General features: G+C 42.0%; 1 protein-coding gene across 2 annotated transcripts in view; it reads right to left on the minus strand.

The window, feature by feature from the left end:
• AOAH (acyloxyacyl hydrolase) overlaps positions 1 to 27,010 on the minus strand; it is an 80,216-nt gene that overhangs the window by 28,839 nt on the left and 24,367 nt on the right. For both annotated transcript variants that reach the window (XM_013194334.3, XM_066992282.1), the window contains exons 6-14: positions 22,277 to 22,336; positions 16,810 to 16,880; positions 15,632 to 15,692; positions 15,079 to 15,149; positions 14,406 to 14,454; positions 13,925 to 13,973; positions 12,735 to 12,829; positions 5,188 to 5,279; positions 2,728 to 2,810 (exon numbers count right to left, since the gene is read on the minus strand). In XM_013194334.3, the coding sequence (XP_013049788.1) occupies positions 2,728 to 2,810; positions 5,188 to 5,279; positions 12,735 to 12,829; positions 13,925 to 13,973; positions 14,406 to 14,454; positions 15,079 to 15,149; positions 15,632 to 15,692; positions 16,810 to 16,880; positions 22,277 to 22,336 (631 nt within the window). The remainder of the gene's footprint in view (positions 1 to 2,727; positions 2,811 to 5,187; positions 5,280 to 12,734; positions 12,830 to 13,924; positions 13,974 to 14,405; positions 14,455 to 15,078; positions 15,150 to 15,631; positions 15,693 to 16,809; positions 16,881 to 22,276; positions 22,337 to 27,010) is intronic.

A 27,010-nucleotide genomic window follows, 5' to 3' on the forward strand; every position in this document is an offset into this window, starting at 1 on the left:
ACTTTCAGACCCCACACCTGAGCATTCATACCCGTCCCTCACATCTTAGGATCTCTCTGAGTCAGTCAAAAACCAGAAATAACACATGGTCTGCAAGCCTGTGTGAAGATGCCAGGAGGCAAAACAATAAAACCATGCTGAAAACAATGAACAAATAAATTAAAATGTTGATGGAGAATGTTGATTAGGAGTGTGAGCTGCTTGCTGTGCATCCACAGACCCCCAGCTGACCCTCAGCTCCAGCACCTCTCCCTTTCATTGCATCTCTCTGGGGAAGCAGTATTTTTGGAGGAAAATCAAGCTCTCCCAGCTGCGACTATGTCAGGGTGGTGGTCAGCTTTTAGCTTCACTGACACTGACAGTGCCCATTTAAATCCTCCCATTCTGGGAAACCATTATGCCAAACAAGGCAAGAAAATTGAACCTTTACAGTACTGTGTCAATGTGATGATTAAGATAAGATACTGAGGGAAGATACTCTGGGATTTTTCTATCACTTGTAATTTTTTTCAGATTCTTTTGCCCTGACACAGGCTCACCTCTTTTTATATCCTGCAGGTGTCTGCAGTGTAAGCGTGAGAGAGAGGTGTGTAAAAAGAAATGATGCACACAATAAGACCCCTCTCCCCCCCCCCCCCTTTTTTTTTTTTTTGGTTTAAATGTAGGGGGGAATTGGGAAGAAAGAAGAAGGGAAAGCACGTCTCCTATTAAGTTAAAGAGAACAGAACAGGGTGATAGGGTATCAGGCACTGAGGTTAACTGGCTATAGATGATAAGAACTGTTGACCTCATCTTTTTTGGCCTTTTGTTATTCCCCCACCAGAAGGGATACCTGAGGGACTGTGGTCATGGAAGCCACCAACCCCAGTGCCCTGCATCTGACAGACGAGGTGAGAAGTATCCATAGCCAGCCACAATACCAAAGACATTGCCATATATTTGTGCAAAAAGACTGAAAGCTTCAGAAATACATGTGCCTCAGGAAGGAGGAAGGTTTATGGAGGCATTGCCAGTGGTTTAGGTGCTGGCACCTGAGGGGAACTCTCTGATGAAAAAGCCCACCTGAGCCTGCAAGGGATCCTTGCACCATACTACCTGCTTGGACAACATCTTCAACCCTGTGAGACCTGGCTCATGGAGCTGGGAGTCGGGGCAGACCCTTTCTGATCCTAAATCTGGCAGAAAACCTAATCCCCAGCATTTAACACATTTCTATATAACACTAGAAACTAGTGCAGCAGTGCTCCTCACTTGTGGCCAACATGACTCATCATCACCCCAGAAAACCAAGCTATCCGCCCAATTTTCCCTAACTTTTGCAGCCAGTTTTCTGAAGAATGAAAATTAAATACAGTGCAAACACAATGTGGTAATCACAGAATGACCAAGTATCTTTTAAATCCACTGTTGGGGACATCACTTAATCTGACACACAATAGTTAACATCATAAACCTTAATTTCAAAGGGAGATTACTCTCATCCCTTCATGCAACCACTTTGGCAGATTTAATCAAACTCTGTCTTGAAACAGCTCTGGGCTTCTTTTTACCCCCACTCCTCTGTTTTGAGGGCTATTCTAGGTTTTCACTCTTAGGTAGTAACCTTTATTAATGTTCCCACTACAAATATAGGTATGATTAATGAAAACCCATGCTCTTGTACCAGAAGTGTCCATTTAAACCATGGTTTAAACCATTCTTCTCTCTTTCTGGTGTTTATGCCTTGAAAGATTCAAAACCAGGACTGTAATCCCTTTTAATCTTTGTTTTGTTGAATTGCCAAAGTATTTTAACATTCCTTCAGACATCTCTATTGCTGTTGGGCTCAGGAGCATGTCTCCTTTCTCAAACCAAGTGCTTTTCTCTGTTTAGTTGTCTCTTTACCCACCTTTTATTTCTTGTATTAATCTTCCTCTTCTTCACTTACATGAACATTTCCTGTGAGGTACCGTATAAGAAGACCCCTTCCTTATTTCTGGGTAGATTAGGCCTGCTGCATATAACCTTGCTAACACAGGATGTTATTTTATAGGAAGAAGATGTTAAGCCAGCCTCACAAAATTAATTATTGACAAAACAGTGCTAAGTTTTGTCCTAATTTACCTTTGTGTCCTTGATTACTTCTTTAAAATCTGGTCTAAGTGCACACAAAGCCACCTGCACCACTGACTGCTCCAGTTTTGCAGACGGATGTTGGTTTTTGGACAAAGGCCTTGCAGGACATCACAGACACCCTTGCTGTGAGGCTGGGGACAGTTTTGTGCCTTCTCTGCCTGCTGGTGTGGCAGTCCTGTGAGCCTCCCTGTGTTACTGTGGGGTGCAGCGTAGGACCCCCAGCATCCCCAACGGGGATGGAGAGAAGGGGTGTGCAAGCAAGCAGGCACCATGCCATAGCCTCCAGAGGAGATGGGGTCAGGCCTCTTAGCTCTGTCACTACCAGCAACACCCCTCACATTCCCCCTTTTGGTCACTGGGGAAAAAAACAATGAGAGTTACAGTGGGGTACACTGATCTTTGTTTCAGTGGAAGTCCGTAGTAAAAGCACAGATAAAAGCGACCAAGGAAGGACGCTGAGTTAAATAAGTGCTGGTCACTATTTTTTCCACAAGACATGCATGCAATTTGGAAGGGTTTTCTCTTTGTTTCTGGTAGATGTTCATTAAAGCCACATCAAATATCAGACTTACAAGATTAAAAAAAAAAAAAAAGTGAAATAAGTTAACTTACCATTTTGGGAAATGTTCTGTAAGTCTCTGTGATTACAGCGATTTCTCCTGCGTAAACGTAGATATAGAGAATCTGTCCAGCCTCTGAAATAAATTGAGAAAATGCAAGCCACTAAATGTTTATGATGTGGATGAAAACAAGTCCAATATTTAAAAAGTTTGTTTTTGTCTCTGAACAACACTGTGCACCAGTTGTGCATATACTTCCATTTTACAATTTCTCTTTTTTTTTGAGATCATAAAATTCATTCATTTTCAATAGCATGGCCTAAAATGGATGCTCCAACATTCTCTGAGAAGCAATAAATGGTTGGAGAGTTTTGTTTGGATTGTTCATCCTGGCTGCTTTCACCCTAATCTTTCAGGCAAGGTGTTTAAGAACCTTTTTCCTATACATCATTTACCAAAACAATCCTGTTGATTGCTCACTAATTGACTTTTCAATTGGCTGTTGTGGAAGAAGAATTAAAGGAGAAGAAATATTGTCAGGGCATTCATTTCCCAGTGCCATAAATCTCCGGTGGATTGATCAGAAGACAGGTTAAATTTGATTTTGATTACTTTTCTCCATTACTTTGCACTGTCAAGAAAAATTAAAATGCAATGAAAAGGATAACAGCCCACAGGGAAGCTGATGAGAAGGCCATGCTCTGAGCCACGAGTACCTGGCCATGGCTATCGGAGCTGTTGATCTTGTGTTTGAACTTAGGCATCGAAGAAATCAGATAACCGAAATACCATGGCTCAAGAACAGCCAACTTCAACAAATGCAGAGGAACATAAGACAATTATAAGTTTTGAAACCAGCAATAAAAAGTAACTACCTACATAGAAACATATGATAACACTAACTAGTAAGCAAGTGATAGGCTATGCAAGGAATGTGGGAGGTCTTTGGCTTTCAGTATAGCAGGCGGGGGGATGAGGAGAAGCAAACAAAACTTCTTGGTCAGAGCATACACTCCTTAGCTAATCCGTGGCATCCCTCTTCACTGATTAGGGGGTGGAAAGGATGGGCACAGCCTGCATCAGTTTGCATCTCTGTTTCTGCAAGCTCGGTGTAAATGGGAGCCTTCTGCAAGTTGTCCTCTCCCACTGCACATTACCTACTGGTCTCCTCTAGACTTCATTGTTGTGCTGTGAGATTTTGAGCTGCTTCTCTTGAAAATGCAAAAAACAAACAAACAAAAAAAAACTCCCAAGCAGTCCTCCTTTATTTTCTTCCAGGCATGGAAGAGGTTAAAAAAGAGATCAAAAACTCAACACTGGCCCAAGGTCTATTGCTGGCAATGCCAGGGTCGGTACTAAGCTCCTGTCACTTGCCAACTTCAGATCCTTTGCAACCCAGTTAATTACTGTGTATAGAGCAGCTGGATATTGTAATCGATCTGTAAAGGCCAGTTTTGTTGCTATCTCTGAATGAGGAGGCTGCATGGGTCTTCTCTGTTTGGCTTGTCAAGTAGTATACAACATTAAAACACACACCCTGTGAATGTAACTGAGGTTGGGAGTCTGGTTTGTGCACAGGCAGAAAAGAACAAGCAGAAGGAACAACTGTATGGTGCAGCAGATATCTTTCCTGGAAGACAGTATACTGTGCCAAGTTTTAGTTCTGTTGGTGTAAGGGCCTCTGTAGACTTGCCTCATGCAAGTTTGGCATTTCACTGTATTCATGACCTGTCTTAGACACATCAAATAAAAAATACCTAGAACCCAGGCCAGACCAGGCACTTTTGAGGTATTGTACCCTTTAGTTCTGGCAGGAGGCAATGGTCTCTTAATGCTAGCCAAAAAGATGACTGAAAAATACTTCTTTTTTTTTTTTTCTTTTACTTCACAGTTCAAAATGCCGATATTTCAAGGTGTTTTCTTTATGTTTGCACTTTATTTTCTTTACCTTCTGGCTGAGACTTAGACTTTTTTTTCTCTCCATCTATCCCAGCAGTCTTCCCCATCCACATGAAGTGATTCAACAAGGTAAATCAAGTCACATACTTTTCCCTTATTCTTTTGCAACTTCCCTCTCAATGTGAAAAAAACAAAACAAAAGAATGGGGAAGAAAGATCACCTTTTCCCCCAAAAGGAACACCATCAAAATAACCTCAGGTTATCATTTATTCTACTGTTTCAACAACAAAAAGGAAACAGGATGAAAAGGGGAGAAAAAAAAAAAAGGAAAATGCTGATTTTGTTAGTTTCAGTCATGCTTATTTCTCCCTGCCCCAGAAGTTTGAGATAATTTTTTTTTACTACTTTTTTTTTTCTTTTCTTTTTTTCTTCCTTCTAAGGACACAGTAATGTCCATATATTTAAGATTTTTAAAATATTGCTAGATTACCTTGATTTCAGAAATCAAGCTGACTAGTGTTTTTTGTCTTTCCTTCCAAGTACTATTTGTCTCACAATGTTTTGAGGGCCTTCAAACTTGTTACAGCTCACCCTCCTCATCCATTAGCTTACCCAATGGTGGAGTTCAGGAACCCAGTGATCTCTGAGAACTGGGGCCAGTCAAGCTCGTCAGTGAAAGCCATGGGGAGGTTAGCAAATGATTTCTGAAAGAGAAATTTTTAAATCAGCCTGGTTTCATATTCACAGCCCCAAACCAACAATTGTAACAATAGGTATAGTGGTACTTATTTACACATGTACTTAAGAAGTTGAGTCTTGCATGACAGGCTTACGAAGGGGTGGATGAAGGAGGAGCAGAACCAGTGGCACACAGAGATGGCTGAATCGCATCTACTGGCACCCTTTGATTTTGGAGGGGTCCAAAACTCCTCCTGAGGTGTAGCACATGCTGCAGGTGCAGACTGCCAAGGCGGCAGCTCTTTGCTGCAACACTGCCCTGCCCAAAGGTGGGTCCACCTGGGCACAGGAAGAGTAGACAGCACAGTGTCCCCAGCCTCTATTGCAGATGGAGGGGAAGGCAGGGATGATGCTGAATTCAGTCCAAACTCCCTTGCTCTCTCTAACGTCATAAACCATGAGCATCCAGCTTTTAAAAACCTCTAACTGGTCTTTACTGCAAATGTCCTCTTTTCCTGCTTTTGCTGGTATTACTCCCTAATGCTTTTTTTTTTTGTATTTATTTTAAGTGACTGCCTCTGCAAAAGCCTCAATGCAGATGCAAGCTCTGCTGCACATTCGAAACACTGTGCCCAGTTCATCTCCACTTTGATTTGTGAAAGTGCCAAAACTGGTGAAAGACGAGAAAAATGGCCTCAAGAAATTGTGTTGCTGCACAAGGACAAGAACATGCAGTAAATTTCCAGCTTCTCCTAGTCTGGACTATGCTTACAAAGACAAATGCATAAATCCAGCATACTCAAACTGAAAAACTGTTGATGAAAAAGGTAATAACCAAAAGAAGGTCAAAACATAAAATAAGAGAAATTACAGGCTGATTTAATCGGTGTAATTTATTAGCTTCCTTTTCTTTTGAATCAATTGTAGGGTTTCCTTAAACCCGCACTGCTATCAACAGCAAGCAGATGGTAGTTTTTCCTCCAAGAAGGTCAGAGGTAACTGAGAGCTAAATCCTGGTGTCCCCAAAAAGTCCTCCTTCTCACAAAATTATCATTTATGTGAACAGGAGTTTAGCCTGAGTATATGGCTACAGGCTTTGTAAGAGACTGGGGGGAGATGGTGGGAAAGGGGAGGAGAGAAAAGAAGGGGGGAGGGAAGGAATGAGGGGGGATGAAATCCTGAAGCCGAGCTCTGAGAAGCCTAATGCAAGCAGATGCCAGCGTAAAGCATGAAACAGCGTATTTGACCTACTTACGGTAGATCTGCATTAGTTACCAGGGTGAAAATGGGTCTGGCTTAATAGCTTTCAGTTGGTTCTCTCTCATATATATGTGCTTGTATCCTTGGCTGTATCTGTATATGCACACACACACACACACACACACACATATATACACATACACACACATACATATGTTAAAGACTGGAGGGAACTTCCAAACCTGTCTTCTTCAAATGTGATAGCTTTGTGTACAAACAGGCCCTTAATCAAAGGGCTAAGCAGAAATGGAGGGGTACAGCATGGCTTGGCCATTTGGAGTATTTGGATTATTTAAAGGCAGCTGAAACATTGAAATAAGTGACTTAACATAGAGCAAGCTGTAGATATGGTCTCTTACTAGTCACAGCATGTATGTATATACAGAGAGCCCAAAACAGATTAAATATTTTTTTTAATCAAACCCTTCTATGACCAAGCCTCTCATTATTTCCATTAGCACTCCACAATAATGTTTTCCTTGGACAAGGCCCATAATAATTTTTAACTTTTTTAACTGTTTTTTTTTTTTTCTTTTTTTCCCGCCTGCAAACTTAGCTTAAATATGAATTAGCCAGAATCTGATTGCAAATGGTTTTGCAAAGAAATGTTTGAGCCCAGAATTATAGCTGCATTTAAAAACTGTATATACGTTTGGCATTGACACTGCTCCAGCAAAGCACTTAAAACCAGACTTTTCGAGATATTTCAGAACCAAAAGGTGAAGATGAGTATTTAATGGAAATTTCACAAGAATGCTAGACCTTGAACTCACAGGGTTGCAATTTGGAAAGCACGGTCTAACAGAATGCATTTTGCTTAATCTCAGATGCAAATGTGACCCACACTAGAGGTGGATCTATGCTGACTTTTAGCTCAAAACTTCTGAGCACAGCCTTGTTTAAATACCATTCTCTAGACTATTCTGGCTGAGAAAACATGCTTCAGCCTACGTGTCATATTTTAGCAGAGAATGATTAGAAAGTTTTTCCAACCTAGCTTCAAAGGCTGTATTTTAGTCTCAAATGCTGCAGACGGGTCTCACTTCGAAGGAACCTTCTCATCTCCTAGATGTGTCCCAGCTTGAGACACGTCTCCCAGAACCCTCCTGTTTCTCTTGCACCAGGCAGCCAAATCCATGGCTAATGCTAAAGGCATGCACCAAGCTGTGCTGGACAAAGTTAGCTTAAATGGAAGACTGCTCAGCATTACCATGCCAAGAGATTTTTCAAAATATGGCCAAAAAAGGACCCTGGAAATGTAATGCTCATATGAGCCTTTAGAAATGGCACTTGCAGAAATTGTGAATGTGATGAAGTAACCCTTAATTTGAAGGAGAATTAGGTGTTTGTTTTTATAGTGTTTTTAATGATGTTCAAATTCTCTTTGCAGCATTAAGTACCGCCGATAATATTCTAAGTATAAAAATAAGCAGACCTTAGAGCTTGTGAGGAGAGAGCATCCTATCTTTTTATAAATCGTGTACTGCATTTAGACTCTCGCTGTGAAGTTGCAAGGGATATAAATGTGAAATTAGTAAAATTATTACCTTACTTCCTCCAAAATACAGCATCTTAGTCATCACAGTGCTAGTTGGGAGAAACTTGCCTGCAAATTACTGGATTTAGAAAAAAGCTAGAGAATGCTTTTAAAAAGACTTCCACAGATCAATTTGCTGTTATTTGTAGTGGGGGGATGGAGGGAAAAGAAGTCAGAGAGACAAGTGATCAGGATATCCTGAACTCACTTTTAAAGAAATGATGGTGGAATTTTTTATTTTTCATAGGAAATATATAGTATGAACCTCTTATTTAAATGAAACCTGGAAACCTTTTGAGTTTGCGGGCAAGTAGATATTTTGTGGATATAGTGGATTACAGATAGATGTGGGATTTATTTTTCTCTTTATTTAGCATGAAATAGAGATCCAAGAGTGTTTAAATGCATCTTCCTAGAAAGGGTATCTCCAGCACTTTTATAAATGTATTGCTTTTATCTCCAGATAAAATGATCTCTAAAATGAGATTTAAATGTAAGCTCCTATCCCAGACAAACAACAGAAAAATGCTGCATTTAGTAGCTATTTGGAAGTCAATTGTAAGCAGATGGACAGAGCAGCAGGAGTGCAATATCCATTGCTAGACACACTAGTGTTTTTAACATTAGCTTTCCACAAAAACCATCCACAGACAAAACTAACAGTATATCTTCTGCTTTGTTAAATCTCATAAAAAGCATGTCTACTGCATTACACTTTATTTTTAGTGTCAGAATTTTCGTGTCAAAGGAATGAGCATTCAGCTCAATTCTTGCTGAACTTCTGTACAGGAGAAAGGACTGGTAAACCCAAGACCAGTTGACAAGAAGGAAGCTAAAATAAGGGTGACTCAGCCCCTTCTTACATCTGAATAACTCCCTCCCTGTAATTGTGCAATGAGTGTTTGGGGATTTAACGGCGTGATTGGAGGTTGAGGACGCAGCCATGTGCTCTGCTGCTTCCACAGGAACATGCGAGCAGGTATCCTCAGTGATGGTCCTAACGTTTTTTTCTCAGTGTTGCTGCACCTCAGCCAGATACCCATATGGTAGATTTTGGGACTTGACAGCACCATGTTGGTCAAAAACTTTGCAACTGAGGTACCTGTGACTTTCCCTAATGCTACATAGGGTAGTTTTTTGTTGTTGTTGGCTTTAACTTTCAGATCTGGAGAAATAACACATCTATCTGAGTATAGCTTTCAAAGATGTGTCCACCTTGTAATGAATACTCTCCACACCGAGTAGTGTCTCCATATGCTTTTGGGGGGAAGAAAGTACTCTAAGGGAGATGGTAACTTTATTTGTGACTGGTTCCCAGCTAGACAGAGAAATCCAAAGCCCAGCATAGAACAGCTTTCCATACAACAGCTTTCCAGCAGTGGTCTATGAGAATACAGAGCAGGGATCTGAATTTCAAAACTGTTCAGCACCAAATTAGGTGTCCATCTGGTCACTCCCCTGCTGATCAGCCAGTTACCCAAATGACATCCTGAGCCCACTTCAGTGAGGAAATTTCTCTTTCGTATTCTCATTCTTCCCTTGTTCAACTTTTCTGCTCCTTTGCATGGTAGCGTAATCAGGAGAAGCACCCATTTTGCAGAGCCTCTTAACTGAATTCTCAGCATCTCTCTCATAAAATTATTTCCCCACCTAATTAGCTCTAAAGCAGGAATTAACAGCTGCTGCTGATGTGGTGCTGATTAACAAGAGGGCCTGCAGTATTGTTAAAGCGCAGATTTTACTTTACAGTTGTATATGTAAGCACTTGTATACGTGAACAAGTGTAAGGATAAATATGAAATATATAAAACATATGTAAAAATAGAGAAAATCAGTAATGCAATAAAATATTGCATTTCATAAATTTGAATTAAGAGGCACACAAAGTTTTCCCTGGAACATGGTAAAATTCTTGAGGGGGAAAGCCCTATTCGGTATTCCATGCAGAGGGCTGAGACGCCATTGAAATGGAAATTAAAGCTTTGAACTGACTCTAGTATTGACTGTAGAGGAAACCATTTGATCAACTAATTTTTCAGTGTGTCTTATCAAAGAAATTTTGGCAGAATCAAAGTGAAGTTTCTTGAGCTTGATAGCACCAGTTAACAGCAGGTAGATGAGGCTAACGCATTATCCTCATAGAGCCTGAGCATCAGATTATTGTTGTGATCCCAAATTAAGGATGGTTTCTCTGCAGTTAGGATGTAGACACTCCATGCTCTCTCTGATTACAAAACCAGCCCTAGATGTGCTCAGAAATTCCCCTCAAGGAAGACTTAGTACTGAGAAAGGGTGGGTGCCTATTGACCATGAAAGGTGCACTTTGACTAGCCTCAGATCACACTGCTAGCTCTTGGCTTTTACAGGGATGGAAAACCATGACCTGCTGCTTTAACCCTTTCATTTTTGCATTTGAAAGAGGGAGACAATGAGAGAGAGGGGAGGGAAAAAGGATGACAGGAAGGAAGGGACACTTCTCATGCAGACATCTCACTGCAAAGTGTTTGCATGCAACAGTTGTCCCCATTTTCATTCTTCCCTTGCTTTGAAGAAATATCCGGAATAATTTTTCAAATGCTCAAAAATAACCGTTTTCCTTTTTAATCTTAATTCATTAATTAAACCTGCACATGAAGGACATTTGCCAACAGGATTTAACACTACAGATCGAGAGAGAAATATTGCAACTACAAGACCCCAGAGCAGGGTAAGCTGCTGCTATTGCTATTCCATGCACACGAAGAGTGAGACGCAGAGGGCAAGCAAGAGAAGGAGGCAGCAACAAAGTCTGAATTAGCTTAGAAATTTCTTTGATAACAATTTTGTGCACAGGTGACAACTTTCTTAGTTAGGGTGAGCTGCAAGTTAAATATTTTAGTGTTCTTAGAGTTCAGACACTTGTTCATTTACAGCACTGAACTCTCTGTATTTCTGCATTAATATTTAACTGTTGTATACTTGCCAGGTCAGTAGGAAAGTTTGCAAACAGCTGTATTTAGCTTCTCCAGTTCCAGCGATGCCTTAACTCCATTTATTTCCTATACTGTGGGTGAATGGAGTGACGAAGAAAAGCTAGAGGGAAATATCTCTCTCCTCGCTCATTCCCCTAGTGCAGGGCTTTAGCTCTAACTTAGAATCATGGAACTATGGAATCATTTTGGTTGGAAAAGACCCATAAGATCATCGAGTCCAACCATCATGTAACACTGCAAATCCACCACTAAACCATGTCCCTAAGCGCAACATTGACACACTCTTAAATACCTCCAGGGCTGGGGACTCCACCACCTCCCTGGGTAGCCCCTTCCAATGCCTGACCACCATTTCTGTGAAGAAATTCTTTCTGACATCTAATCTAAACCTCCCTTGGCATGACTTGAGGCACCCTTCCTGTGGGGAAAAAAACACTTCTCTCTTTCCAGACAGCCCTTGCTCTTCCCAGCATGCCAGCCGGCTGGAGTTTAGCACTGAGAGAAAATAGTTTTTGGATTTTGCACAGAAAGAGCCACACAAGTTGCTTGATGCCCATCAGACTGTAACAAGGGGCACCAAAACCCACTTCATGATCTGCTCTCCAGCTCCAGACCTCGAAGCTTCTGGCTCTGCATGCCATGACCAGCTCTCGGTCCATACAACTAGTGGACCAACAAGCGAAGACCAGCAAGTTTCAAGGAAGAGAAATGCTTTCTAAACCCTCATATATGTGATAATAAAATGCTGACATAGTCTGAAATTATTGTTGCCTACGTGGCCCTGCCACCATTGTTACTGCCAGAATCATCATCACCATCAGTGTTATTATCATCTTTATTAGACAAGATAATATCAATTACCATTAGTGCTAATTTATTAGGTTCTTCATCAGCTCTGTCATCAGTGTCATTCATCTAATCATTGCTCATAAACGTTTAACAAAGAAAAACAACTGCTAATTGGCAATATTTAAATCAGCTTAGCTCTGGGAGCAAAAGAGGGAGAATGCATGAAACTCTCAGACCTCCAAAAGCACTGTCACTTGCTGAAATTTTGGAATAAGGATTGTTTTCATGAAATTTTCCAGATCCCTTTTCCACAGAGGCCAATTGAGGAGTAGCAGGTGTTCCCCAGGGATAACGGGCAGAGGCAATCTGCACATCCGTGCAACAGGGCCCTCATGCAGGGAAAGACAACACAGTCCTCCCTGGCCAGGGAGCCACACCAGCTCCGGGTAGTGGGGCTCGTGGGAGCAACAAAGGACAGGAGCATGCCTGTGAATTTCTCTCTCCCCCTTCCAATTACTCTTTGCTTGAATGATCTTTTCTCCTGTTATATCATTCACATCAGTGACCTGCAACAGCTGAATCTCAGCGTAATTCACAGCCAGGCGCATTTTGTTGAAAAGGGAAATGCTGGAATACTGCCCAAAGATAGACGTCACTGTGCTGGTGATACTCTACAGTTGTTACAGAAACCATTTCCTTTAGGACAAGTCTATTGCAAACGCCTGTGTGACCCCCACACCTCTGCAGACATATTTGTGCAACAAGCCTCAGAGCCTGCATGCTTGAGTTCCCCATCCTATTTCATATATGCCAAAGATGAGGGAAAACAGCCCAGAACACGTATTTCAAAACCAGGCACCTCAACCCATGGCAGAGGGGAGAAAGTAAACAGCAATTTTGACAAACTGGGTGCAATTTCTCACCGCTGACATCTGCGTGACGGTCATCCACTCAGGGGGGATGTGGAAATGCGCGCCGGCTGAGTCTCCCAACAGCACAACACCTCGTGAGTCTGCACCTAATTAACACATTTGATTAATGGTATGAAATGGTCCTGGCAGGTAAAGCACCCCTAAAAGAGCAATGAAGCAGAGCATGGAGAGCAGTGCTTGAAGAGCAGCAGCAGCAGCTGATGCAGTCTGAGTACACTGCCCTTCGTATGGCCAAAATGTTCAGGCCCTACAATTGGATTTTCATACCACCTGCAGTAAAAAAACATACTAAAAGTCAACCCTAGGGAAACACCTGGGTACTGGGCATGAATACATGAATAACAGGGAGAAAACTTGCTAATCAGAAAAAAAATCTTGGTTGTACTCAAGGATGTAATTTCAGCACAGGCTCTGCTGTTCAGCCAACGTTTATTTTTACTATCCATAGAACATGTATGAAAGATACTTAAACATTTAGTTAAATGGGATTACTCAGGAAACCACTCAAAGCTCTTTATAGCAGGACTGGGTGGTGGGTGCACTACTCACACAAGCATTTCTGCTGGAACAATCTGGCAGTTTGGTAATTATGTATATATTATATATATAATCAAACTTCTTCGTACATTTGAAGATTGCCTTTCACTGAAAAATATTGGAAAGGCTTGCCAGGGAATGGCTCACCTCCAGGACGTTGTTGTAAATGTCAGGCAAGGTGAGCAGCCAGTGGTGGTTTAGTGAGGGCGTTCTTTGTGTGCGTGCGTACACCGCGCACCCACACTGCTTCTGATAACCTTATCTCCCAGACAGCACTGCTGGCACACCAGTGGTCCACCTGGGCACACATGGACACCCAACTGCTTCCTCAGTTGGGCTTAAGGCAGCACTGAAGTTGCAGAGGCAATGACTCCATTTGCTGGTGTCCCTGATCTATGTGTTTCAACATAATAACCACAGTAGCTTTTAACAGAACATTACCAGCAGCCTGTGCTGTTCACAGGTTATCTCTGCCTATCTTCAAGATTAAACAAGAAAAAAGGATGTGTGCCATTTTTCTTTCTCATGAAGTTGTGAAGCCCATTTTCTTTCCCCTACATTGGTAATGACCATGCAAATACTAAAACATCTATGAAATGAATACAAAATACAAATTGCTTCTTGCACTGACTTTAAAGATTCACCTTTGCAGAATTTCTCCTCATAGGGAATTCCATCCTTTGGATCCATGCCCTGTTGGAGGAGAGAAAAGGCAGATGAAAGTCTCTATCATATCAGGTGCCTGAAAAATGCTAGTGCAAAACAGAGACTGAGAATTTATGTCTTGAATGTTTGCCTGTAGGAAGCATTGCATTATAATAACGACACTTTCCATTAACTTGTTCTAATAAGTGTGTATACATTTTAATTATAATAGCTATAATTTAAATAATCATAAACATCAATAAACAAACTCTCATATCTGCTTATTCTGTTTCCTTATAGTTTAATAAATACAATTTTATTACTTGGAATATCCAAGGCAGTAAATACATGGAATAATCCAAATCAGTTAATAAACCAGAATAATAAAAAATCCACCCATTTATGGACTAATTCAAAAGGAGGGAAAAAAAAGAAAAGGTAATCAGGAAGAAATTTGAAAATGCAACTTCTTTTACTTACCCATATGCCATTACAGTTAGAGTCACTTTTCACATCCCAATTATCAGGGCTAAAACAGAGTTACAAAACGGTATACAGTGTTACAGAAAATAAAGAAAAAAGACGCTTTGGAGGAAATCAGATCATTTGTGCCATTTTCTATGAAGAATGTAAAATAATTAGAAATTCCTTTCTGCACAGAAGGGTGTTTATTTTCCATTTGAGTCCAGGAGAGGTAATTTTTCTTGCAAAATGAAATATTAATTTGAAGTCAATACAGGAGGATGTCAAATGCAACTTACCCATTCAGTTTGCATTTTCACTTTGGAGAAGTGAATGGGGATGACTTTTGCAGAAGACCTGTCCTTTTTTCCTGCCCTTTTCCTTCTTTTTGAATTTTTGTTGAAATTCACCAAACCCGACTCCAAATTCAGTGCATGAGGGCTGGAGCACAGCCTCCCTCTTGGCACTGATGACAAGCATGGTACGCACAAAACACATCAGATTTTCACCCCTCAGCCTAATATACCCCATCCCTGGTCTCAACCATCCCCTCTCATCTCCATCACAGTGAAATTAAGCACAAAGCAGTGATGTCCCCTCAACTTGGCCAAAAACAAATATGGATCTCATGCTTCACAAAGCCACAAGTATTAGAAATAATTAAATTATTTAAAATACTTAAAAGCTTTACCGTCTGCCAGGGTACACGGTGGTGTTTCTGTCATCGCAGTCTCTGCCTCGCCAGTGATAGCCCCGCAATGTCTAAAAGCCAGGAGAAGCACGCAAATAGGATGCTCATTGTTACCCTGGCACTTCTAATTTAAAATATCTAAAATGAAAATCTAACTCTAGGTGCAGGAATAAAGCCCAGTAAATGGGTTGTATTCCAGAATCTAAGCTTTAAAAAATAACACCTTGCGCACTTTGTTGCTGAAATAAAATAAGCTGGCAATTTTCTTATTTTTTTTTTTTTTAACTTGATGTTACTTTACCTCGTTTTAATTCAATAAACAGAACACTTTGTAGCAGAGCAATTTGCTTTTGTGGGAAGCACAGCTTTATGTGTACATCTCCCCAGATGACATAAATGAATGATTTTTTTAATCCAGAAAAAAAAAGGGAAAAAAACTCTAGATTTCACTCATTTTCACATGAATGAATAAGGCTTGGCAGAAAGTAGGAGGAATCTCATAGACATTCTCATTATCAAGGGATTATTGTACCAAAGGAAAGGCTTTGCTTACTGGGAAAGTACTAAATTTATCTCCATCAAAATCTTCAAAAGGTAGTTTATTTCTTATGACACTGCAAAAACAAAAACAACAAACACCGTGTTAACATATGGAAGGAAACCTATTCAGAAAAAAAAAAAAAAGGTGTTCAGAATAGAATTCATGTTCTTCACAGTTCCCCATTCAGTTTTAGTTCTGTGCTTGTACCTCAAAGTGATTCTGCCTAAAGGAGCAAATCGTGATTTCTTTCAATATCTGCTGAGTGAGCACCAGAGGCGAAGCTGATGGCCTCCTGTGTGGCTGCAATATTGAATCCACAGCCTCTAGAACAAGTTGGGGCATCAAATCTGCAGTAAAAGTAACTCACTTTTGGACATAAATACCAAACTCAGCCTGGCACATCTTGCAATCTGCCAGATACGTAGTATTAACAGAAGTCTTCTACCTGGGAAAGAGCTGCAGAATGGGGTTTTATGCTGATGGAAACCTTCTGTTAAAAATAAATGGCATACTCCCATTCTGATATGCATCCCTCAACTCCTTACGCCACCTCTCTTCTGTTGTGACAGGCCTAGAAGACTTGCCATTCGCATACCACTTTGCACAAACAAATGCTTATATTGTCAGGTAAAAAACATGCTTTAGGAGAAATAATCCAGCTGATGTCCTTGGCCTTTCTTAGAAACTCTGACCCTAAGCTAGCAGTGGCATGAAGTTGTTCTTATTTCATATTAATTGGTATTCCTTACAGAGTTATGTAGCTGCTGCTTGCCCTCAGCTCAGTAGAGTATGGCTTTTGGTGTTGAGCTGTGGGCACCACAACTTGGTGAATAACACAACAGAGATATTTCTGGGACTCGAGAAATCTCAGGAGAAAAACAGCTCCCATTTGGATGTGTCGTATCTTTGTGTGTATGAACTGAGGGCTCAGCCCTACATAAGAGTATATTTGTACTCTCAGAGCTGCTAACTATATGTATGCAAATATTTTAAGTATTGCAAAAGCACAGGGATCTCTCCAAGCACTCTCACCTGCCTGAACCCTCTGCACTGCCTGGACAGTGGTCGTATGAAGGAAAGAAACAGCAGTAAAGCATACGGAGATTTGTTAAGCTGAGGATTTTCTTTTTTGAATGAAAGGAATGTACCATACTCTGTTAGTGGTTGAGGACTCAAAAGTTTATACGTACTATTTAATCTTCTCACATAGGTTAGCCAGAAGAGGAAATGCACATAGATTTGAGAACCTTGTGGTGCTTTTCTGGAGTGGAGGAAGATAAAAGATGAATACATTAGTTCATAGAGGCCATGTGGCTTGGGATATTTTATCAGTCAAATCCAGAGCTACATCACCTGTTTTCTGCCTAATAACATCTGAAAACACCAATAACTCCACTAAGGATGCTACATGCCAGAGGATTTGAGGATTTAGACGTGACACAGCAGTCAACATTGGGATTTCAACTGAACATTTCACAAACCAATAATGCTTATTTTCAGAAAGCTGTAAAACTAAACGGAAGAAGCTCTCATGAAGCTGTCTCCTGTCATGTACCAAAGTTACTTTTTTCACCTTCCATAAAAACTGCAGTTCTCATGTTGGATAAATACAACAGTGTCTGATACTTAGTGCAGAACAAGTGAACGGAACACACATTGAGGCTAAAAGTCTGGTTTCTGCACACTTGGTGGGGAGCTTTGGATAAGCCAAAACTCAAAAGCAACTCCAAAAAGGGGAGAAATGGGAAGATCCAGTGTTTGCATAGAATGTCCTTGATTTTTCATGAGATTTTTTTACTTGGGAATCTCATAACTAGTTTTTATCTTGGTCAGCCCTGCAACCTGCAAAAGGCAGCTGCTGCAGGATGAACTTTCATCTCTAGTACACCATAATCATGGGCCAATCCAGGAAGCTTCAGGAGCCAAGAGAGATCTTCCTAGTGAATTCTCAGGTTACAAAACACTGTGCTGCATTGGAGATCAACCCCACAAGTGTGCTGCTAATGTGGTTTCATAAGTTCAGGTAGTCTTTAAACACCAAGAGTGTTCAGGTGGCCAATAAATACAGAGGGTTAGTCAGTGCACAGTCTAATTAACTGTGCTTACTAAGGCTGTATTCAGCATGTAAATATGAAGCAGTTGAGCAGATGGACATACTCATTACTTTATGCAAAGGATGGTAATTATTTATATTGTCATAGCACTTCTATCCTTGGGTCAGTCCCTTGTGTTACACACTTTGCATACACAGAAGAAAAGTAAGATGGTTCTTGTGCTAATGAGATTACAACCCAAACCTAACATCAAACAGAAGGTAAGGGCTGGATACAACTCAGGAGAGGACAATGCAAGGCTGCTAATTGCCATGAGGGGCAGTAACTTCAGCATATAAAGTTCTGAATGATGGAGGACTCTGAGGTGTCACTGCAGGGCAGAGGCGCAGCCCTGCAGCGGTGCTTAGGGCACTGCCCTGCAGCTCCAGCAAAGGCAGGAAGGTGTTCGCTTGGATAGGCAACAAGGGATGGTGGAGATGAGAGTCCCACTCTGTTCAGAGTGGGAAGAAAAAAGGAGGACTCGGGGGAGCCAAGAGACAAGAAACCTGCAGAAAACCCCAGTGAACTCTCCTCAGCCCTGTCAAACTCAAATGACATGGGGAGACAGTGACAGGACAAGGGGGAATGGTTTTATACTAAAAAGAAGGAAGATTTAGATTAGATGCTGGTTGGAAATTCTTTACTCAGAGGGTGGTGAGGCACTAGCACAGGTTGCCCAGAGAAACTGTGGCTGCCCCATCACTGGAGGTGTTCAAGGCCAGGCTGGATGGGGCCTTGGGCAACAGGAATGCAGCCCTCCACTTTACGCTTGGCCCTCTCTCTGCAAATATCATGTTTTTACCTTGACACCTCATTGTTTGCCATCTAACCAACCACATAGCTTAGTGGCACAATTTTAGTGCAGGTTTTCATCCTCTCTCTTCTACTGTGTAATGACAGTGCACAGCTGTGGAGGGTGTGCGTGCCTATGCACATATGGCCAGGTAGGCAGAGACTGGGAGGCATGAAAGCAGGATGCCAGCTTTCTCAAAGTGCTTTGCAAACCTCTGTATGCCTTCCTGGAAAAAAGAAACCACTTCCCCCACCTCCTCCATGTAGGACTAATCCCAGGGCTGCCTAGAAAAACACTAGAGGCTTTTAAAGCTTTCCATCATGTTAAGATCTGTGCTGTCTTCATTTGAGCTGTTGGCTTCTCACTTCAGCCTAAATCACAGCAGGCAAAGTCTTTGAAGTTAAGGCATCTGGAGCCAAAACTCTGCCAGAAATACAAACTACAGGGCTTCCAATAAATAAATTAATAAAGCAGACCTCTTTTTATTCTGCTCTCAGGCTTCACTTAAAGTTCACCCTTTGCTGTAAGTAGAATAAAACCTTTCCTGCCTTTTTCTCAGCTAGTCATGAAAATTGCAGCCAACTAGTGCTCCATTAGCTTCAGAGACAATCCTGCAGCCCCAGCAGACTGCCCAGCTTTGGCATGATGGTGTCCTGGGAGAAGTATGGGCTATGCTGAGCTGGGCTTTGAGGACTAGCTGCAGAAGTTGTCTGCAGCTGCTGCTGGGTCCCCAGCCTTTGCGTCCTCACAGTAAGTGGGGCCCAGATGTAACTCTTTGGCTTTGCTTACATGGCCTCAAAAGGCAGCAAAGGAGCACAGGGATAATTTTTGTGTGCACATGTAAGAGAGAAGAACACGGGCGAGCAGGCACATTCCCAGCTGAGCCATGCTACAATTGCAGAACATGTCTTAGGGAAGAGGCAGGCTACTTTCCCTTGAGTAGCCTTAGTGGGTGAGCAAGAGGCTGGTTCACGATCTGCTCTGCCTTACAATTCTCTTTTGGCTCCCTCTGTGGCTTCCCACTTCTCCTGCTGCAGAAGTATGAGTTACAGACAACATGTAGTCACTACAGGACTGTAAGCATGGAGCTTACTCTCATTAAATGCTAATGCCACAACTCTTCTGCCTGAAGTATTTTTTTCTCTGTTGTTGCTGAAATATGCCTCTTGGTATCTTTTCCATCCATAAGAAAAGTTAGTGCTGGAGGTGCTCACAGTGATTGATAACTTTTCCTCAATGCCTATTAGCATTCCATAATGACATTTCAGTAATTATTTTAATTGGTTTTACAAAAAAAAAAATGCCCCTGGTGTTTGTTTTAAAGCAGTCACTCACAGATGGCTTACTACATTTAATGAATGGAGATACTTATTAGATATTTTGGGTTGTAGCCTTTTTCAACAGAACTCTACATCCGGAAAATACCTTTTTCCCAAACCTATAATGTTCCTAAGAAATGCCCAGTAAATACGATGGCCCTGGCAGCCAGGCAGACCTCCCATTCTCCTTGCCAACAGCCATAATCACCTCTGTTTTATGCACAGCTGCATACAGCTGCCAAGCAGAGCTGGGGACAGTTAGCTTGCAAGAACCGCTCCAGAAGGCTGGGGAGTCCTTTCCCCAAACACATCACAGGACAAAAGAACCCAAAATAGTGGCTGTGGGAAGAATGCACAGATATAACTTGTTGTTTCCCTCCAACGTGGGTCAAAGCTCAAAAGAGGCCCAGTGAATGCTTTTCTATTTTCTCTGGCCTGGATGCAGAGATGTCCATGTACCACGTGCAGGGTGTTCTCGGATCCTCCAGCTTTCATCACACGTTGCCATTCTGGACTATGCAGGGGCTCATGCAGGGCAATACACACTGCGCTCTCCTGGTGACATTCCTTTCTGCTTCTTACTACATTGCTTTTCGGGATTTCAGATGAAATTAACTGCAACCCAGGTGAAGGGGAAGCTGCAAGAGACAGTTATGCCCCTAGTGTTATTTTAAATTTTCTAGCTTTAAAATGTGTTTCTAAAAAGATCATTTCAAGAAACACACTAGGAATAACTGCAGGAGAAGCCCAAGTAATGACATGCTATTTGTTTTAATTTGAGCTGACCTCATATTGTGCAGTTATGTAGGCTTCGAAATACACTGGAGCCCAGCTCAGCCACGCTGCATTTAGCCAGGGCACAGCCTGCTCATCCTTCCTGCTGATAAGGGGCAAGTAGGAGCTGCAAGAGGCCAAGGGCACAACAATAGAGAACAAGGAGGTATAGAGGCATTGCGGGGCGGCTTTGAGGACACAGAAGAGCATTAGCAAGTTGGAAGAGACTCCATTGTGCCAAGAACTGATACCAACCTACCTTGGAGAGCCCAAAGGACATGGTATGGCTGGCCCGTGGAAGCCAGCCACAGCCTGCCACACAATGGATGCAGCCTGCCATGCCAAGGGTAGAAAAGAGGAGGGATTGCCCTCCTCATTCCGTCTTGTGGAGCACATGCAAAGGAGGTAAGGAGCCCTGCATCCTGAGAAGCAGCAGTTGCACATTGATCCCTCTCCATCCCCACACCTGTGCCCAGGCTCAGTCCGACAGCGAGGTCCTCCTTGACTCAGTGTCACGCTGCAGGCATTAGCACATGGACTTGGGAAGGGGATTAGAAATGGCATGTAATTTGAGTGGAAATCTCAAGCCATCAGAAGCACAGCACCAAAAAGGAAGGAAAATGAATAAGATCCTGCTGGTTGCTGTTCTGCAGGAACGGAGACCCATCTCTCCAGTGCATTGTTTATTTCCCTGGCATCACAATTTGGCAATTGCCCAAAGGCTAATTAGGCACCTTGATTTTCTGTTTTGTGAGTAGCAACACAGTGAGGGTTCAGGAAGAAGCAGTATCAATAATTTCTTCACAAAGAACAAAAAACATTTGCTCTGCATTAAGTGCCTGAAGACAACTGGAAGCGAACTCTATAGCTGAGCTGACTTTCATAAATCAGAATAAAAGCAGCTCTTCCCTTCTCTGCCACTGAGAAGAGATCTACTATAATCTGAAAACTGATGGAGGCAGATTTCCAATCCCAACTTTCAAGTTTAGAGGCACAGAAAGGAAAAACTAAGTAGAATTTGCATTTAGGCCACTGCCTGAATTTCAGACAACCCCAAAGAGCACTCACTGTGCTCTGAGGCAGCAACGCAGCTCATGAGACTTCCCCCTACATATGGCTACAAGGGCAAGGCAGGGATGGCAAAGGGGAAGCATGAAATGAGGAGGAGCTGAGGCTCAGCAATGATAAACACTGACAGAAGTTTGAAGGAAGGATGCATCTCTGGGAGTAAGGGCACAGCGCAAGGCTGAGTGGAAAATACCTAACTTTGAAAAAAAAATCTAAACAAGATTTCTACATGCTTGTATTTTTCACAAGTGAGTGTCTCAGTGTGGAGCTGCACTATGGAGCCAACACATGTGATGTCCTCAGCTGCTGCACAAATTTCAGACACAAATTTATGTCTTGGGTGGGTACAGACAGTTATCCATACTTTAAAAGGAGTCTGCATTTTTTGTGAGGTTTCACCTGCTCTCCCCATATTTTACATTTCCCCTCTGTAATCTCCCTCTCCTTTCCAGTCTCACTTGATAGAGAAGATCCTACACTAGCTAGGAGCAAGTCAGCATCCAATTCTATGATGATCAGATAGGTTCACAATTAGCCAAAACGAGCAAGGACTTACTCTTGATAAAATGCAAATACAGCGTAAAACACCCTAATGCCACTGATTTCTTACCAGATCCTTGGAAGTCTTCAAAATCCTTTTTGCTTTCCATATTGCAGTACTCAGCCCCACCTAGGAAAGCAAGAAAAAAAAGACAAAAACAAGGAAAAAGAGATCAGCTTCACAGTATCTTACCATTTTTTCTCCTCCTTTTTTTTTTCTTATTTTTATTATTTAATATCAGTCACAGCACAAAAATGATGTATGAGTTCACAAACTCATCATCATCTACTTTTTATTGAACTAGCAATCAATTATCTGATCACCCTATATGAAATTCCAGTGGCAAGAGTTCATTTATTTTGCTCCAGGGCATCATTTTTTTCCTAAAGCATAGTCCAGATCAGTTTAAAAGCTGAAATTCATATCCTGACTGCATCACGTGAGCTGCAGAAAACCGGCTTCTCCATGATTCCTGCAGAAAAGTAACCCATTCGCTAGATGGTCAGAAAAGGGTTATGTTTGTGCTGCCAGTCTGACTTGCTATGGTAGAGTATGGTCTTGCATGCATGGGGGCTAACCTCATCTGAGGTTCATCCCAGCAGAGAAACAGCCAGAGTGCAGGACAGGAGGGAATAACATCTGAAAGGCAAATCTCCTACTTGGACTCTAGGAAGGTCATCTCTTCATTCTGGGAATACCTGTCCTGGAGGGAAAGTACTTGCTGACAACAGAAAGAATTGCCTTGCTGTTGGGTCATGTAAAATTGCATTGAAGAAGCATTTTGGGATTCTTTCAAAATGAGGATAATTGCATTTAAACAGAAAAGAAGAATGGGAGAACTATTGAAAACAGGGCTAGAAAAGACCTTGGAAAGACACTCTTGTCAATAGAACATCAGCTGGCCATTATAAGGCCATGGATCACAAAGACATCAACTACCAGGGATACCTCAATTCCCCAAACTCCCCCCCAGGTAACACACATGCTCCTCAAAGGAGGAGAGGAAATTTCTCGCAGAAGGCACCAACTGCAAGTGCAAGGGACAGCCAGGAACCTGTAGCCACCAGGAAGATGGCCATGCCATGAAGCGTGTGGCAGGGCTGTGGTTGAACGTGCACCATCTGCTGGTTACCACAGCTGGGGACTGCCAAGCACTGAGAAATGTCCCTGGGGAGCAGCAGGGATACCATACACATGAGGAAACCCTATTAATAAGACAGCAGCTGGATGCCCTGAGATGATCTCAGCTTGCAGACTTGGGTGCAAACTTCAGGCAAAAGCATTTGCTTTTGGTGAATTGTCATCACTGTGCTTCCTCCTGCTGCTCCATTCTCCTTTTTGGACAATATTCTTCCATCTCAATGATGATAAATCCCACATACTGTCCTGCTTATATAAGGCTATCTTGGCAAACAGTAATATCTATGAAGACTTTGCGTGAAGGCCACTGCCTTTTCCCTCAGCATTTAGCATAAAGAAGGCTGAAAGTACTGCTCATTTGCCCTCTTTCAGAAGAAAGAACTGCTTCTGTTCTGTGGGCTTTGATGATTGGTTAAAAAAAAATCAATTACTTTTGAAATTCTCAAATGGAAAGAAAAAAACGCACTGCTGTGTAATAAATATATTTAGCACTTTGATTCTTATCAAAATGGTTAGTAAGGACAAAATATTCTGTCAGAAGATGACCTCCTATCAGTTCCTCCTACAGCCCAGCCTACTGTATAAAGTACTAAAGCATTTCTAAAAGAAAGAGAATATCCCTTAAGTGACAGCACCTTACTGAACAGCGGGCATGCCAGCTTGGAATATTAAAGCAGCATATATTTGCATTTCAAGTAACCATTATCAACATTTTTTACTGTGGATAAAATTTAGCATGTCATGATAATTGATTTACGCAGTCATCAAAGCAAATTAATTGAGAGATTCAAGGGTCAAAAATTTATGGTTAACAATAGAAAAGGATAAGGAAAAATAAGAACAAGCAGCAAGGAACACAGACTTCTAAGTGCTTTATACATATGTAAACCATCTTTGTGTCTCTAGTCTTATAAAAATGTGGGTATGTCATAAATAATAGATGAGAGATACTAGGAAGGAGCCAAGATAATGTTTTCTAGTTTCATCCCACTGGGCAAGTTCTGTCCCCAAAATCAAACATACATCCTGCATTTGCAACAGTTATGTTGTGTGCGCTACCAGTTGCTGTCTTTTCTGCAATAAAAGGACTTGAGGCTCGGATGCGGAAACTGGCTTAAAATAGAATACAATGCATGAAAAGTTTCCGAGGAGGTAAGGCTCATCAAACCCTTTCTGCTGGGCAGGAGGAGAGAAACGTTTCCTGCTCTTGGCAGCAATGCACGAGCACACACTTTAGACAGCTACAGCAATACAGTGCTGAGAAAGTGTAAAAGAAAGGACAGGACTGGGCTCCCAGGGATCTGGCAGCTGATGGACATGGGTGTGCGGAGCCCAGAGAGCAGCCAGCCCCATCCACCCAAATCAGCTCAGCCTAGCCAGCTGATTGCTGTCATAGTGCACAAGATGCCTGTGCCATGGATGGGGCTGGGATGTGGTCACTGGGTTTTCAGTCACTGCCTTCCTTTAATGCCCTCCACAGACCCCTGGTATTCCCAGCTTTAAATTATTATTTTTTTTTATTTTTTTATTTTTTGTAAACAGGTCTATTCCTCATCATAAACAAATACATGAAGCAACTTTAACTGTCTCTCATTTATTATCCTTGTTAGCCAGCTCTATCCTGGCTAGATAGGAGAGCAGATATTTACAAAACATTCCAACAGTTCCCTTTCTAACTCATTTTCATCATCTTTTTACCAGGAATAGGCATATCAAGGTACAAAAACATTGCAGAGCTCATTAAGCAGCACCAGCAAAAATGAGATTTGTTCTATAGCTCCCACCTTTCATCCTGCAGAGGCTTTAAGGGGAATCATTACGATGGCATGGGACAACCAAACCAAATTATACATGCTCAGGAATCAAAATAGGGACCTTCTTTGCAAGCCCAGATCTAAAACATGCAAGTCTTGACTCAGAGCTTTCTCCTCCCTAAAGAACTAATCCGATTTCTGGCCATTTTAATCCACTTGTTTCTTTTGGACTTGGACTCTGTGTGTTCTGGGTGCAACACTGGGATTTACTTTTTCTCCTTGGCCTCTGCAAAACACAGAGCTCACATCCATGAGCAACACCTTGTCCTCACACTCTTGCCTGCCATTCTCCTGCCCCAAACACTGGTTTCTTTCATGGAAGGTTAGGATTATGGTGTTTTAGTTTTGCATTTTATTTTCTGCTAATGAATGAGAGCAGAGGCGATGCTGAGAAAAAAAGTGAAAGGGGAGAAACGAGTGCTGCCTTCTTTAGCTTGCCTGTCAGATGTTTCTTCAGGGCTCAGTTCTGAGTGCAGCAGAAACACTTCATATTTCAGAAGGTTTTGCCTATCTCCAGAAAGGAGATTTTGCTTCCCAGGACCTTATCCCACCTCCCAACATCTTGTTTTATGGCCTATGGCTGTAAAGCAAGGAAACGGCACAGAGACAAGGTTTGCCTTTGGCTGGCAGCTTGGTCTCCTCAAGAATGCAGAAGCACTCCCACCCCACAGCTCGGTTCTGCCTCACCACCTGGTAAGTGGTTTGCATTTTCACTGGAAAAGGGAGAGGAATGAGAGAAAGTAGTAGCAGTGTTTTTATTCTATGAAACCCCAGACAGTTGCTTTCCATAGTCAGACTTCGTTGGCTTCTAGTTTGTAAAGTCTGAGCTGTAGCTGAGAGATCCCAAGCTGGAAACCAGCTAGAAGAGCATGCCAAAGGTTTCTCTTCATTTGGCTGAAGTGTGCGTGCATGCACTTGCTTGGACAGTCACCCAGGCAGACATGAGCAGTTTTGGACACTTGTTTATGCCCAGGACTGCCACTCAATCTAGCCCAACTGTTTGTATCCTTTTGTTTTTTCATAACCATCTTTTGCAAGAGGCTCCTAGCAAGGCCAAGGACAGATCCCTATTCAAATGTGTGAAACACCTTAATTTTAGTTCTCATTTTCCTAGAAACAAAACTTCTGTTAACTCTACTGCACTGGCTTTGTAACGTGACCAAAGTGCTCAGCCAGTCCATGTCACCCAGAAAAACTACGAATCCTAGCCACAGTACTCAGATGCAAGCTTCACAACCAGGCTTGCTGCAAAGAGCAGGCTGCCCACAGTAATATCCATGAGAGATATGTCTTTTGTTTTGTTCAGAGTGAAAGGTTTGACAGTGGGGACATGAACCAGCATCAGCACTTGTGACAATGAAGCTTACTTTGGTAGGATAAAATGACATTAGCATAAATATGTATATTTTTGCTGATACAAGATGACTCCCAGTAAAATTCTGCTACTGGAGATGAAGCTAAAGTCTGCAGTCAGAAGGCCTCTAATAATCTGGAGCAAAAAAGGCACTCTGAAGGGCAGAAAGAAGAATGAAGGCTCCTTCCAACACCAGCTGTTCAGGAGACTGGCAGCAGCAGGACACCAGTGCTGAAATCAAGCCATTATTCTAGCCCCAACAAAATCAATTAAAGTATTGCCATTTAACTGAACAGGCCAGCTGGCTTAACACAATCTAGGGAGAAATTGAGATGAGCCTCCTGCAAACCTGCTCACTACCTGGACCAGAACATGAGGATGGCAGGCAGTGCCAAAGCCCTCACCCTATGTCAGCCCTTTTCACTTGGTGAAGGAAAACCCCTATGTCACAGGACCCAGTGCAGAAAATCCTCCATCATTGGAGTTGACGAACAT

The sequence above is a fragment of the Anser cygnoides genome, chromosome 2 (genome assembly GCF_040182565.1).
Source record: "Anser cygnoides isolate HZ-2024a breed goose chromosome 2, Taihu_goose_T2T_genome, whole genome shotgun sequence".
In the NCBI taxonomy this organism is placed as follows: Eukaryota; Metazoa; Chordata; class Aves; order Anseriformes; family Anatidae; genus Anser; species Anser cygnoides.